The sequence below is a fragment of the Hemitrygon akajei genome, chromosome 20 (genome assembly GCF_048418815.1).
Source record: "Hemitrygon akajei chromosome 20, sHemAka1.3, whole genome shotgun sequence".
NCBI lineage: Eukaryota > Metazoa > Chordata > Chondrichthyes > Myliobatiformes > Dasyatidae > Hemitrygon > Hemitrygon akajei.
Window position 1 is genome coordinate 41,405,452 of NC_133143.1, and position 14,229 is coordinate 41,419,680.

The 14,229-nt window shown below is 39.9% G+C and overlaps 1 protein-coding gene across 1 annotated transcript in view; it reads left to right on the plus strand.

Annotated features, from left to right (window-relative positions):
• LOC140713749 (MARVEL domain-containing protein 3-like) overlaps positions 1 to 13,924 on the plus strand; it is a 32,742-nt gene extending 18,818 nt beyond the window's left edge. Inside the window, exon 4 of the mRNA XM_073024223.1 lies at positions 12,374 to 13,924. Coding sequence (XP_072880324.1) covers positions 12,374 to 13,065 — 692 coding nt within the window. The 3' untranslated portion in view covers positions 13,066 to 13,924. The remainder of the gene's footprint in view (positions 1 to 12,373) is intronic.
• The last annotated feature ends 305 nt before the right edge of the window (positions 13,925 to 14,229 follow it).

The following is a 14,229-nucleotide window of genomic DNA, read 5'->3' on the forward strand; positions in this document are numbered from 1 at the left end:
TGTTTACAATACACGTTGAAGGGTAGGCTTGTGAAAGTAGCCTTTGTATCTATCACTCTCATCATCATCTATCAAATGAAGTGACATCATTAAGCTGACTGCCTGTCCTTGTGCTACTAAAATGTAAATTGAGATTTGCATGATCTCCGCAATATTTTAGTATCATGTGAAGCAGCAGAGGATTCTCCAAGCACTAAGTATCCTTTGAAAGCTCTGGTACATTCAAGATATGCTAGATGCCACAAGATATGCTGGATGCTGCATAAATGAAGCCAAGCTAAATAAGAATTAGGATACAGTAGACCTACATACAAATACTGTACTAATAAGATCAGTTTATTTTTTTGTCATCCAACATTGGACCAGCACCCCTTTTTAACTGTGATTATATATACATTTTTGAAGCTCAGTTTCCCACAAGGTAAAAAGTATAATTTCAAATTTAATTACATATTGGAACACTTTATAACTAATATTCCTTTCAGAAGTCTGATATTTCTTTTTATGCCCTGAGCATTTGCTCTGATACTTTTGAACTTTAAACAGGAAAGTTTAAAACTGGTGTTGTAGATTTATTTTTAAAATGAAATATGTATAATGGAATTAAAGCTCCTGTATCAATTGAAAAAATTGGAAGAAAAAAGTTCATAGTAAATGTAGATTTAGTAGTGAATTACAGGGAGGCAACTCGTGTGTGTTTCTGTTTAGGTTGGCACAAGAATAAAATGGGATTAGTTTATCAGACTTCTGTGATGGATTACCAACTCAAAGTTGATGCTTAACGTTTTGTTTACAATCTTTAATTTTCTTGAAAACAAATTATGACAATTATACTGAAATACTTTGGGTTCTTTTCTCGCTTTTTAAAGATATTTTATGAAGGTTTCATGGTATAGTTTTGTAAAGGAAATATTTTGGAAATTGATGACTTTTCCAGTGGAAACTTTTAACCTATTTGTTTAAAGTTTAGTTACATGAGCCATATATACTTTGCTTTGTTCATAAATGTTATCTCCGGTTTGTGTGGGAAGAATACAACAAAGATGCTGCTTAGTGCTAATCTAGAGATGTTGAAAGGTATAGGTTTCAGGCGTGAATTCTAAATAAAAATTAGAAAATAAATAAAATTAGAAACTCCTTACATCATGGAACTGTACAATGGATTCACGTTGGGAGGCAAAAGTGATTCTGTGAGAGACAGAGGGTGTGGATAGGATTTTGGTTTGCTTCCCTAATTCCAAAAACAACAAAGTTTCAAGTTTAGGGCAAGTCTAGAAGGTTTTTTAAACATTAAATATGATTAAGTATTGGAAAGCACTGCCAGTCAATAACCATCTGTGAGAGATAGTGACCCACCTTAGCCCTTGGGTAAATCTTCTCACAGTGTAGTTGTGGAGGGAGCTCCAGCATTTAGACCTGGTGACAATGAAGGAGTGGCAAACTATTTCCAAGCCCCGATGGCAGGCCAGTGTATGGACTGCTTTGTCTTGATGGCAAAACCTATATTACAGTCCTAGATTGTTCCTTTGTATCATTACTTTTTTAAAATGGATCATTGATGGATGTTCAAGGCCTTGGATATTTTAAGAAACGTTACAAAGCTAAAAGAGGAAAAATGAATGATTTAGAGAATAAGGTATGTCTGTGATACTGAACATGTCTTTGAGATTGATGCTGCTATGTTATTGAAAGTAGAGCACTAGAATTCAAATGTTACAAATTTATCATTTAATATATTATACTTGCTGTTGATTTTAAAAAAAGTTCTACTTTTCCATAATGCTTTGAAGGTTTTCCATTAGTGAAGATCATAATGAGTGGAGTGGTTCATGGTGGAAATGCTTTTCAGCTGAATGCATTGTTACGTTACCCTGCTTGTGATTTTATTTATCCAAGATGAAAGTGGAGGGCACAACAAAGGGACAAGAACAACCTAAATTATTCATTAATGAGAAAACAACTTCAGTGCTGACTATTTAAAATTTGTTGTTCAAGTCAGGAGACATTTTGCATGAGCAAATGAATCAGTTTTGAACTAACAGGAACAATCTCTAGATGCTCTTTTACGCTGCAAAGGACACTGATGGAAGTTATATGCCAGCCCCCCAAACAGAAGCCAGAATGTGGGATATACATTTCAGTGGGAAATAGAAAAGGCATGTAATAACAGCAATGTTACGATAGTCAGGTTGGTGTTGGATCCCAAGTTAGAGAATTTATAGAATGCTTATGAGATGGCTTTTTAGAGCAGCTTGTAGTTGAGTCCACTAGGGGATAGGCAATTCTGGATTGGGGATTGTGTAATGAATCTGATTTGATTAAGGAGCTTAAGGTGAAGGAATCCTTGGGAGACAGTGATCATGGTATGATAGAATTCACCCTGCAGTTTGACAGGGAGAAGTTAAGTCAAATGTATTAGTACTACAGTGAATTAAAGAGAGTTACAGAGGCATGAGGGAAGAGCTGGCCAAAGTTGATTGGAAGGGGACACTAACAGGGAAGACAGCAAAACAACAATGGGTAGAGTTTTGGCGGGGTATTTGGAAGGTGCAGGATTGATACATTCTAAAAATGAAGAGGAAAAGATGTGCTAGCATTGGAGAAGGTCCAGTGGAAGTTCACAAAAATTATTCCAGGAACGAAAGGGTTAATGTATGAGGAGTGTTTGATGGCACTGAGCCTGTACTCTGTGGTTTAAAAGAACGAGGGAGGAGGTTATTGAATATAAGCTATAGAACCTATTGAATATTGAAAGGTCTCGAGAGAGTAGATGTGGAGAGGTAGTTTCCTATAGGGGGTAAGTCTAGGACCAGAAAGCACAGCCTTAGAATAGAGACGCATCCACTTAGAACAGAGTTGACGAAGAATTTCTTTAATCAAAGGATGGTGAATCTGTGGAATTTATAGCCATGGATGGCTGTGGAGGTCAAGAAATGGGAGTTTATTTAAAGCAGAGGTTGATTGGTTACTCAAGGCATCAGAGGTTATGGGGAGAAGGCAGGAGAATGGGGTTGAGAAGGTAACAAAGCAGTCATGATGGAATGGCGGAGTGGAGCCCAATTCTGCTCCTTTGCCTTTTGATCTTATGAGCTTCCTTGTGTGTTGTTCTTGGACCCATTAACAGATGTGGTACTTGAAAGCATCTTTCCATATCAGAGTTCACTTAAATCTACATGTTTCCATCTGGCTATGCTTCTGTTATCATAAATTTGTATTATGGTTCTGCAGGGTCCAAGGGAAAGCAGTTCATGCTTCAAGTTTGTTATTGTTAATTGGTTTTCCACTGGCTTTACTAAAGATCGTCAAAGCTCTAGTATCTTGTATATTGGTCTACATGTGACTCATTCTGGTGACATTCTGACATTGGGGTGTCTAGTAATACAGAGAAATATGACAAATACAGAGAAAGGCATGAGAAAAGCTGCCGAATGTTTATAAAGTCGGTAAATAAGTTTTAGTATAGATAAAGGGCAGGTCCACAAATACCTCCTGAGTGAGGGAATTGTGTCAATGTGCTGGCAAGAACTGTGAAACTCCGGATTACTCAAAACAATGAAGGTTCTTTATGAAGTTAAAATATTATGTGTTGTATCTTCATAAATTGTAATTCATGGATTAAGTTACACTATATTTTATAGGACATTTACATCCTTCAAAACTGCAGATTATATGTTGGTATATGTATAACTATAGAATATTGTTAAGTTTTTGAAGCTTATTTTTAACAATTATTATTCTGTATAAAGAAAGTGTGACATCTAGGGTTTAGGAGATGTTTGATTTTTATTTTCATAATGAATGATCATATATGGGGGGGGGGAATGACGTCCAATGTGTTTTGTAACCATGAAATGTGATAAAATAATGTATTTGAAAAATGTTTTTCTTTAATGTTTTGGGTATGAATGGAGAAAATGTTTACAAGTTGATATTAGTATAATTTGTGACACTTTTGGGTTATATATGCACTTTGGTATAATGTAAAAATTAAAAAGAAAGGTCTTGGACCAAAATGTCGACGATCTGTTCATTTCCATAGACGCTGCCTGACCTGCTGAGTTCCTTCAGCATTTTGTGTGTGGCCCAAGTTATGATGACAGGATTCTATTCTTGAGAAGTGTTTGTTACCCAACAACATCTGCATGTTATGCCACTGGCATTTAGGGCAGCAATGAAGGTCCTCCATCTCTGGTTGTGTTCAGAGCTTCCTTCATTGTGTCAGTAGCTTCCTCTCAGTTTTCACCACTATCAGTCATGCGAGACCCGGGTGGAGATTCAAGAACACCGTCGCACTCAGCTGTAGAAGGATTCTTCCTTGCCGTTTCGGTAACAATTCTGTGTTTTTTCAGTCAGGGTTGTTAGCCTTGAGCTGACCGTACCCCCTTCTTCCCCTCACCCCCCGAACCCGGAGGACCGCTAGAGCACTCTTAGTCTATCCTCTAACCTTTGACCTGTTTGGCACAGGTAACCTTACTTACCAAAGGCCAAGGCACAAAGCCCCGACTCCAGCCAACATAGCTCTCCAGGTCAAGGCTGTGATCCTCTTGTAGGTTTGTACCCCAAGCTGTTTGTTAGTTAGAAATGAACAAAAGCAAACAGCGTGCACGAGAGGATCAAAGAAACAGTTGTGACAGGAGAGTGAGCAGGTACAGGAAGACTGGCTGCCGGCTCAACCCTGCCTCCGTTGTTGCGATTCTGTGAGGTGGGGAATGAAGCCACTCAGGAAAGCTCCATTAACTCCGCCATGGGTAGTCCCAAGCCTGGCTGTGAAAGGAGCAGCCCCATCCCGTAAAAGCCCAGTGCCCCAGAGAGCTTATTCCTGGGAGAGGAGGGAATCTTTGATGGGCTACGTCTGGGGACAGCTTGAAGGAATGGTCCAGAACAGAGGACTCTGAAAGCTGCTGTCGGTGGCCTAACGCATTAGTAGGGGTGATGGGATTAAATAAAGTAAGAAATGCCCCATTCCACCCCGAAACAGCTGGCAAATCCATTCCTATCCATGCAGTTTGTCTCCGAGACACTCATTCATATGTACAGAGTGCCCGCAAGTCTTGCCGTAAATGTAACACTAAGTGGGAATACATTATATGAATTCCTAGCTCAGTATTGACATGGAGTTGCAAGTAGGATAGTCATCTGACTAGTGCAAGAAAGAATATTGTACGATAAAGCAAAATAAAAAATCAAATTAATCAGGAGCAGACTCTTTAAATAGTAGAGGAGGCAGATTTGCAGAGACTTCCACTGAATGATAGACAAGTTCTCCAGAGGTCTACTGTGATCTGAAGAAAAGTGAGTAATTAAAATAACTGCACCTATTTACTTATAGTGATGTGCTCTCCAAGAGTAACTGAATTATCTCCAGTCGGACTGAGTTTAATGTTATGCCTTTTATTGGCAGGAGATATCAGTTTTAAATTAGAAGCCAAGAAAGAAACAATACTAGAGCTGGATTCCAATGAGATCATTAACTTTATTCACCAAACTTTCAGTTGTTAAACTAGTTTCTCTGTACAAAGTCAATAAACTTTGAAACTGTAGCAATGGTCAATGAATGTATTTATCAAAGTAAATTGGGAAGCTAACAATATGTGCCTTGATGCTGATAACTAATTATTTCATTTCCTGATTACAATTGCCATTTTTGGAGAATTAAACTGGAAATAGAACAGATTCCAGTTGACTGGGCCATCGGATAATCAGGGCAGCTGCTTTTTGGGACTGTTAAAGAACAATAACTAATCGAGAAAATAGCCAGGATTCCCTTCGTTTAGTTGGGACACTGTGCAGCTTAATTTGGACAGGAGACCGTTGCCAGTTTCTAATTAGCATCAGTTGCGTCACTTGCATGGCCGTTAGACACAACATTGTGCTTAGAGTGAACAGTTTTTGAAGAGCGTCAGTTACATTTGTGCACAAAAGCAGTAATCTTTTACTGGGTGTTTTAATGATTTCTTGTTTTACAACATTAAATCCACTGTGATTCAGTTTGGCTTTTTTGACACAGATCAACAGAAAAGACTCATTCTAATCAAAGTGAAAACAAATTTCTACAAATCATTCAAAATTTATTACAATTATTGAACAATAATTGATTGTATAATTACTCACCCCCTTCAAGCCAGTATTTAGTAGGTACACCTTTGGCAGTGGTAACAGCCTTGAGTCTATGTGGATAGGTCTTTGCACATCTGGACATTGCAATTTTTCCCTACTCTACTTTACAAAAAACTACTGAAGCTCTGTCAGATTGCATGGGGATCATGAGTGAACAGCCCTTTTCAAGACCAACCACAAGTTCTCAATTGGATTGAGGTCTGGGCTGACTTGGCTATGCTACGACATTACCTTTATTGTTTTTAAGCCATTCCTGTGTAGCTTTGGCTTTATGCTTGGGGTCATTGTCTTGCTGGAAAACAGATCATCTTCCAAGTTGCAGTTCTCTTGCAGACTGAAACAGGTTTTTCCCTCCAGGGTCTGTTGCAGTGAAGCATCCCAACAACATGATGCAGCCACCACCATGCTTCACGGTAGGGATTGTGTGTTTTTGATGATGTTCGGTGTTTGGTTTATACCAAACGTAATGTTTAGTCTGATGGCTAAAACCAGGCTATAGGACCTTCTTTCAGCTCAATTCAGAGTCTCGCATATGCTGTCTGGAAAACTCTAGCTGAGATTTTATGTGAGTGGCTTTCTCTTTGCCATTCTCCCATAAAGATGCAACCAGTGAAGCACCCAGGCAACAGTTGTTGTACGCTCACATTCTCTCACACCTCAACCACTGAAGCTTGTAACTCCTCCAGAGTTGTCATAGGTCTCTTGTGTGGCCTCCCTCACTAGTCCCCTTCTTCCACAGTTAGTCAGTTTTTAAGGACAGCCTGCTGTAGGCAGATTTACAGCTGTGCCATATTCTTTCTCCACAGGATATTCAGCAACTTGGAAATTTTCTTGTATCCATCTTCTGTCTTGTGCCTTTCAATAACCTTTTCACAGAGTTGCTTAGAGTGTACTTTTGTCTTCATAGTGTAGTTTTTGCCAGGATACTGACTCACCAGCAGTTGGACCTTCCAGCTACAGGGTGTATTTTTACTACAATCAGTTGAAGTACCTTGACTGCACACCGGTGATCTCTATTTAACTAATTATGTGACTTCTAAAACCAATTGGCTGCACCAGTGATGATTTGGTGTGTCATATAAAAGAGGGTGAATGAATACTTATGCAATCAATTATTTTGTGTTTTATATCTAATTAATTTAGATCACTTTGAAGAGATCTGTTTTCACTTTGACACAAAATAGACTTTTTCTGTTCATCAGTGTCAAAAAAATGCCAAATTAAATCCACTGTGATTCAATGTTGTAAAACAGTAAAACATGAAAACTTCCAAGCAGGGGGGATGAATACTTTTTATAGGCACTGTATTGTATACATACTTTGATAATAAATGTATGTTGAACTTCAATCTCCAAGGATTTTCAATCACAACAGTTTCTAGAGTTTTACCACCCAGTGAGCAGCAGTTCTGTGTGCAAAAACAGCTTCTTAATGAGAGGTCAGAGGAGAATGACCAGACTGGCTCAAGCTGACAGGAAGGCCACAGTACCTCAAATAATGACATGTTACAACAGTGGTGTGCAGAGAAGCATGTCTGAATGTCCAACAGTCAAATCTTGAAGTGGATGGCTACAGCAGCAGATGGCCATGAACGTACACTCAGTGAGCTTTTAATTAGATAAAGGAGGTACTTAATAATGTTGGGACTGAGTGTACTTTTCATTGGGTAATTAATCATTATCTGGAATTGATTGCTGAAAGGGCAGGGGAAGATTTCATTGCTATTTTCCAAAGCAAACTGATAGTTATTAGAGACTAAAGGTTAACTAGAAGGGCTGAGAGAGAAAGTTTGAATGGGGCTGGATGAACTTTTCTTGCAGAAAGACACTGTGGATTCATATGGCCTTTTCCAGCACCGCAGCTGCTGCTTCTTCTTCTATTTCCGGCAGTTTAGCCGCATCTAGGCGTAATACTGCCCTCCGCAGGATGTACAATTAATCTCATTAGCTAGCAGTGCCGCAAACTGCTTTTCTTCCCTAATTTTGTCACATGGTTTCCAAGTAATTGCATTCTCAATTACATTGATTACATCTGCATCATTTGTAAGACTGAAATCTTCTTGTTTGAGTACTAATTACCACATGCTTAACTTTTAATAATTGCCGTTTTTCTAGTCTGCCATTTCTAAGTTTTCCTTTACTTGAATCATAGCCTGTAGTTGTTCACTGAGATCTTGAAGTTCAATTGTTTCCACGTTTTCATTTTATAATCTGAGTGTAGACAATTCACTTTGCAACAATTCCTTTTCCTTTTGTAACTTTGTAATACATTCCTCCATTTTCCAGTCTCTTTTCCAACTCACAGCCGTTTTTATTGAGTACATAGAACATAGAATAGTACAGCACATTACAGGCCCTTCGGCCCACAATGTTGTGCTGACCCTCAAACCCTGCCTCCCATATAACCCCCCACCTTAAATTCCTCCATATACCTGTCTAGTAGTCTCTTAAACTTCACTAGTGTATCTGCCTCCACCACTGACTCAGGCAGTGCATTCCACGCACCAACCACTCTCTAAGTAAAAAACCTTCCTCTAATATCCCCCTTGAACTTCCCTCCCCTTACCGTAAAGCCATGTCCTCTTGTACTGAGCAGTGGTGCCCTGGGGAAGAGGCGCTGGCTGTCCACTCTGTCTATTCCTCTTAATATCTTGTACACCTCTATCATGTCTCCTCTCATCCTCCTTCTCTCCAAAGAGTAAAGCCCAAGCTCCCTTAATCTCTGATCATAATCCATACTTTCTAAACCAGGCAGCATCCTGGTAAATCTCCTCTGTACCCTTTCCAATTCTTCCACATCCTTCCTTAAGTGAGGCGACCAGAACTGGACACAGTACTCCAAGTGTGGCCTAACTAGAGTTTTCTAGAGCTGCATCATTACATCGCGTCTCTTAAACTCTATCCCTCGACTTATGAAAGCTAACACCCCATAAGCTTTCTTAACTACCCTATCTACCTGTGAGGCAACTTTCAGGGATCTGTGGACATGTACCCCCAGATCCCTCTGCTCCTCCACACTACCAAGTATCCTGCCATTTACTTTGTACTCTGCCTTGGAGTTTGTCCTTCCAAAGTGTACCACCTCACACTTCTCCAGGTGCCACTTCTCATCCCACTTCTGCATCCTATCAATGTCTGTCTGCAATTTTCGACAATCCTCTACACTACCTACACCACCACCAACCTTTGTGTCATCTGCAAACTTGCCAACCCACCCTCCTACCCCCACATCCAGGTCGTTAATAAAAATCACAAAAAGTAGAGGTCCCAGAACCGATCCTTGTGGGACACCACTAGTCACAACCCTCCAATCTGAATGTACTCCCTCCACCATGACCCTCTGCCTTCTGCAGGCAAGCCAATTCTGAATCCACCTGGCCAAACTTCCCTGGATCCCATGCCTTCTGACTTTCTGAATAAGCCTACCATGTGGAACCTTGTCAAATGCCTTACTAAAATCCATGTAGATCACATCCACTGCACTATCCGCACTACTTCTATTTGTTGTTGGAGTTCTGCACAGTTACCCTGGGTTTCAACCACGTTTCTTGTATACATAAAATCTGAGGTTTTCCTTAAGTTCTGATACACATTTCTTAAACTCTTGACCATTTGTGATAAACCTTATATTCCCATTGTATAATATACACTGCCATTAATATCCCGCCTCCCCGCCTGTGAACTGTTTGATCCTCCATTCAGTGTTTCTTTGACTACTTCCCACCTAAGCCCTGTAATACCAAGGTATTTTTCTGCAGACTTGACTATAATTTTAATTTTTTCAGTTCTTTTGTTTGTTTGCGCCAAATAGTTAATTACATCTACCATAAACAGTACAAAATCCTTTCTACTCATTATAAGTGTACCCTTATTTATCATCTTACAGCCTCACAATTCACCGGTTTATTATTCCCTGTATTTGTTTGCTTGATGGTCTTCTCTTTTTCTGCAAATCCTTTCACTGCCTCCGTGTAACTGATCCCTTGAGTTACTTTTACATATTGTATCTCAGCTGCCTTCTTGCTATTAAAGCACCCTCGATAAACCCTCGACTGTGTTCCTCGCCACAATTGCAGCGCTTCAGCCTAGCACCCGCCTCACAGTTTCCGTATTCATGGTCTCCAGCGCACCTCACACATCTGTGTTTCCCTCTGCAGCCTCTGCAGACCGCCACAATATGTCCAAATTACTGACATTTAAAGCATCTTAAAGGCAGCGGAATATATATTCTGACCTCATAACACATATACCCTAAATAAACTTTAGTCGGCCATTTCTCTTTATCAAAGTTAATCATAATCGATAAACTATCGCATTTTTTCCCGTTTCTTGTAACTTTCAAATGTTTGGCCTCAATAATTTTTGCTCCTTTTATGTTCTGTTTAATCTCATCCATAGTAACTTCCGTTGGTATTCCCAAAATAACTCCTCTAGTCCACTTTCTATTGTTGGGTATTGAACATTGTACTTTTCTGCCGTCTATTTTATAGATAGATAGATAGATAGATAGATACTTTATTCATCCCCATGGGGAAATTCAACTTTTTTTTCCAATGTCCCATACACTTGCTGTAGCAAAACTAATTACATACAATACTTAACTCAGTAAAAAAAAATGATATGCATCTAAATCACCGTCTCAAAAAGCATTAAAGCTTTTAAAAAGTTCTTAAGTCCTGGAGGTAGAATTGTAAAGCCTAATGGCATTGGGGAGTATTGACCTCTTCATCCTGTCTGAGGAGCATTGCATTGATAGTAACCTGTCACTGAAACTGCTTCTCTGTCTCTGGATGGTGCTATGTAGAGGATGTTCAGAGTTTTCCATAATTGACCGTAGCCTACTCAGCGCCCTTCGCTCAGCTACCGATGTTAAACTCTCCAGTCCTTTGCCCACGACAGAGCCCGCCTTCCTTACCAGCTTATTAAGACGTGAGGCGTCCCTCTTCTTAATGCTTCCTCCCCAACACGCCACCACAAAGAAGAGGGCGCTCTCCACAACTGACCTATAGAACATCTTCAGCATCTCACTGCAGACATTGAATGACGCCAACCTTCTTAGGAAGTACATTCGACTCTGTGCCTTCCTGCACAAGGCATCTGTGTTGGCAGTCCAGTCAAGCTTCTCGTCTAACTGTACTCCCAGATACTTGTAGGTCTTAACCTGCTCCACACGTTCTCCATTAATGATCACTGGCTCCATATGAGGCCTAGACCTCCTAAAGTCCACCACCATCTCCTTGGTCTTGGTGATATTGAGACGCAGGTAGTTTGAGTTGCACCATATCACAAAGTCCTGTATCAGTTTCCTATACTCCTCCTCCTGTCCATTCCTGACACACCCCACTATGGCCGTGTCATCAGCGAACCTCTGCACATGGCAGGACTCTGAGTCATATTGGAAGTCTGATGTGTACAGGGTGAACAGGACCGGAGAGAGTACGGTTCCCTGCGGCGCCCCTGTGCTGCTGACCACCGTGTCAGACCTACAGTCTCCCAACCGCACATACTGAGGTCTATCTGTCAAGTAGTCCACTATCCAATCCACCATGTGAGAGTCTACTCCCATCTCCTTTATTCAATCTTATCACTTTGCCTTGCTGAGCACTATCCCGACAAACCACTAATATCGATCCATTTCATAAAATCTTTGCTCTTTAGTCCTCGCCGATAAGTTTGTTGATTATCTTCGTCAAACGAATCGGGTTCCAATCACCAAAAGACTTCGCTCAATTTTATAATTGCTTTAATCTCATCTTCTTTCCATTGTTTTGCTGTCCTATTTTGATCATCCACTGGTTCCTCAGAGTTCGACATCTCATACCTCTGTTTTCTTTTCTCACTCTTTCCACTCCATTCCTCTTTCCTGCTGGCCTCCATCTCTAACTCACTTCCACCATCCAGTTCATCTCCGACCCACGACCGACTCAGCAGTTCTTCCAAATGGCGCTGCATTGAAGCTGACATCTTGCTCAACCCACTCAGCGGTTCCGTTCCACAACTCAATGCTCCACCTCAGTTCCAGTTCAGCCACCCTTTCCTGCAGCTGCTTTTAGACCCATGCTCCTTTTGCTCTAGGCCAGCCCGTTCTGCATTAATCTTAAAGCGAGCTATCTCCATGACTGTTATCACAAAGAAGTCATTTTGTGTTGCAATTTTTTTTAAAAAAAGTAGCCATTAGCCAGAAATGTTCAAGGAGAATATTTGACATTCGCAATGTGAAGTTGTGTAATGATTGTGTGGTTTTGCTTTGTTGACAGGTGTCTTGCAGTTTTCTGAAATTACAACCAATCTCATGGTCCTGATCTGCGTGGCTGCGTCCCAGGCGGCGATATCTGGATACACATCAATGGGAGGTCTCGGGATAGGCTCTTTTAGCATCGATTCAGCGTACAGCCCTTTCCAAGGAACGGAGCTGAAGCAAATCCGGGAACTTGATATGCAGTTTAATCAAATGAGAACCCCTGGTGTGTATGGAGGGGTGACGGCCAGCATTGTCTTCGGCTCTCTGACAATTCTTTTTCTAGTCGGTGGGGGTAAACCTCTTCACCGCATTTCTCCGAAACTTCTCATGGCTGAATTTGTGTTCAACGTCATTGCGTGCATAGGGTATATAGTGGGTGTTGGACTTTACCTCCATCTCATGATTACAGTGAACAGCACTGAGGTTTGTAGATTACGACACCGTTTGTACGCAGGCCGCGGTTACACCTTCATGAATTGTGACGTTCAGGGAGGAGATGCTGCAGTTGCATTATTCGGCTTAATTTCTGCTTGCTTGTATTGTGGAAGTGCAGTTCTGAGTATCCTGACATTGAGATCTTTGAAGAAAATCTTGAGAAATATGCAAATGAACAATTCAGTTCAAAATTACTTGGAGGAAGATGAATATAAAAACCAAGCAGGTCACCAGGAAGTTAAACCTAATCACAACCTGTCAACGCTTGTGTAAGGTAGCTGCCCCACGTTAAATATATCTTGATTCCTGAAAGCAAAATTCTGCAGATTCTGGAAATCTGATGTAATACCAGAAATACTAAAAAGTCTTTATTCTATATCCCCATTGTGGTGAATGTGTACGATCTTGATATATATTTAACCTGTCTCCTTTTAAAGTTTACCTTTAAGAGTTTAGGAGATATCTTGCAACATGATTAATCAGTATTTCGATTAAGATAATGAACTAGTAGATTCTGGGCAGAAAATTTTTAGTGTTAGTGAGAAAATACTAACTTCTGCTGCAGTATGTTTTATATATTGGCAATATTCATATGCTGTGGAAGTTACAATGTTCTTCTCAATCTATCAGTGAATCTGAATATTACTTATTGAATGGTTATGAATGCTAGCCATCAATCATTGTGTGATGTGACTGAAAAATTTTAAATAATGTCTTTCATTCTCTACAAGACATAGATATAATAAAATCTTCTATTTAGAGTCAGTGTTTAAATTGCTGCGGTTCCACTCTTTTTGGTCAAAATGCTTTTCATTTTCATAGTTTTTCTATCCTAATACACTGTATGATAGCCAAGCTGGATGAATAATAACATTTTGCAACAGCTTTAAATTTACCATAAAATCGAGTTAATCTTGCACTGCAGTCATAAGTATGCTGAAAGTAGTGCACTTTCTGCTGTGAGTGTTTGAGATAAAGTCACTGATGTTTGGTGATGAAAATAATCTGTATGATTTGTAAATATCTTTGTATCTAATAAGAATTCAGTAATTTTTTGTATTTGGTCTTGAGTTGATGAATAGAAACAAAACATTTCTTTATTCTTTCTTGCAAATGTATTTTAAATAAACATATTTTCTAAAATATGGACTTTCAAGCATGTTTTTAACAGTTGAGTAGATCAGATATTTCTATTAATTTTACAAAAAGTGATTGAAATTATTATTGCGCGTAATCACGTGACTATCTATATGAGCAAAACTAACTTCCTCCATTTCAACAGTTTATATCAGCATTCTGGAGGCCCAATCAGCGTCAAGAGCAGAGCGCTTCGAAGAGGTTACTCGCAGGTCAGTGAGACGTATAAAAGGGGAGCTTCGCGGGTGTTTGGGCATTCCTGAGGCCCAATCAGCGGCGGGAACAGAGCACTGCGAAGTA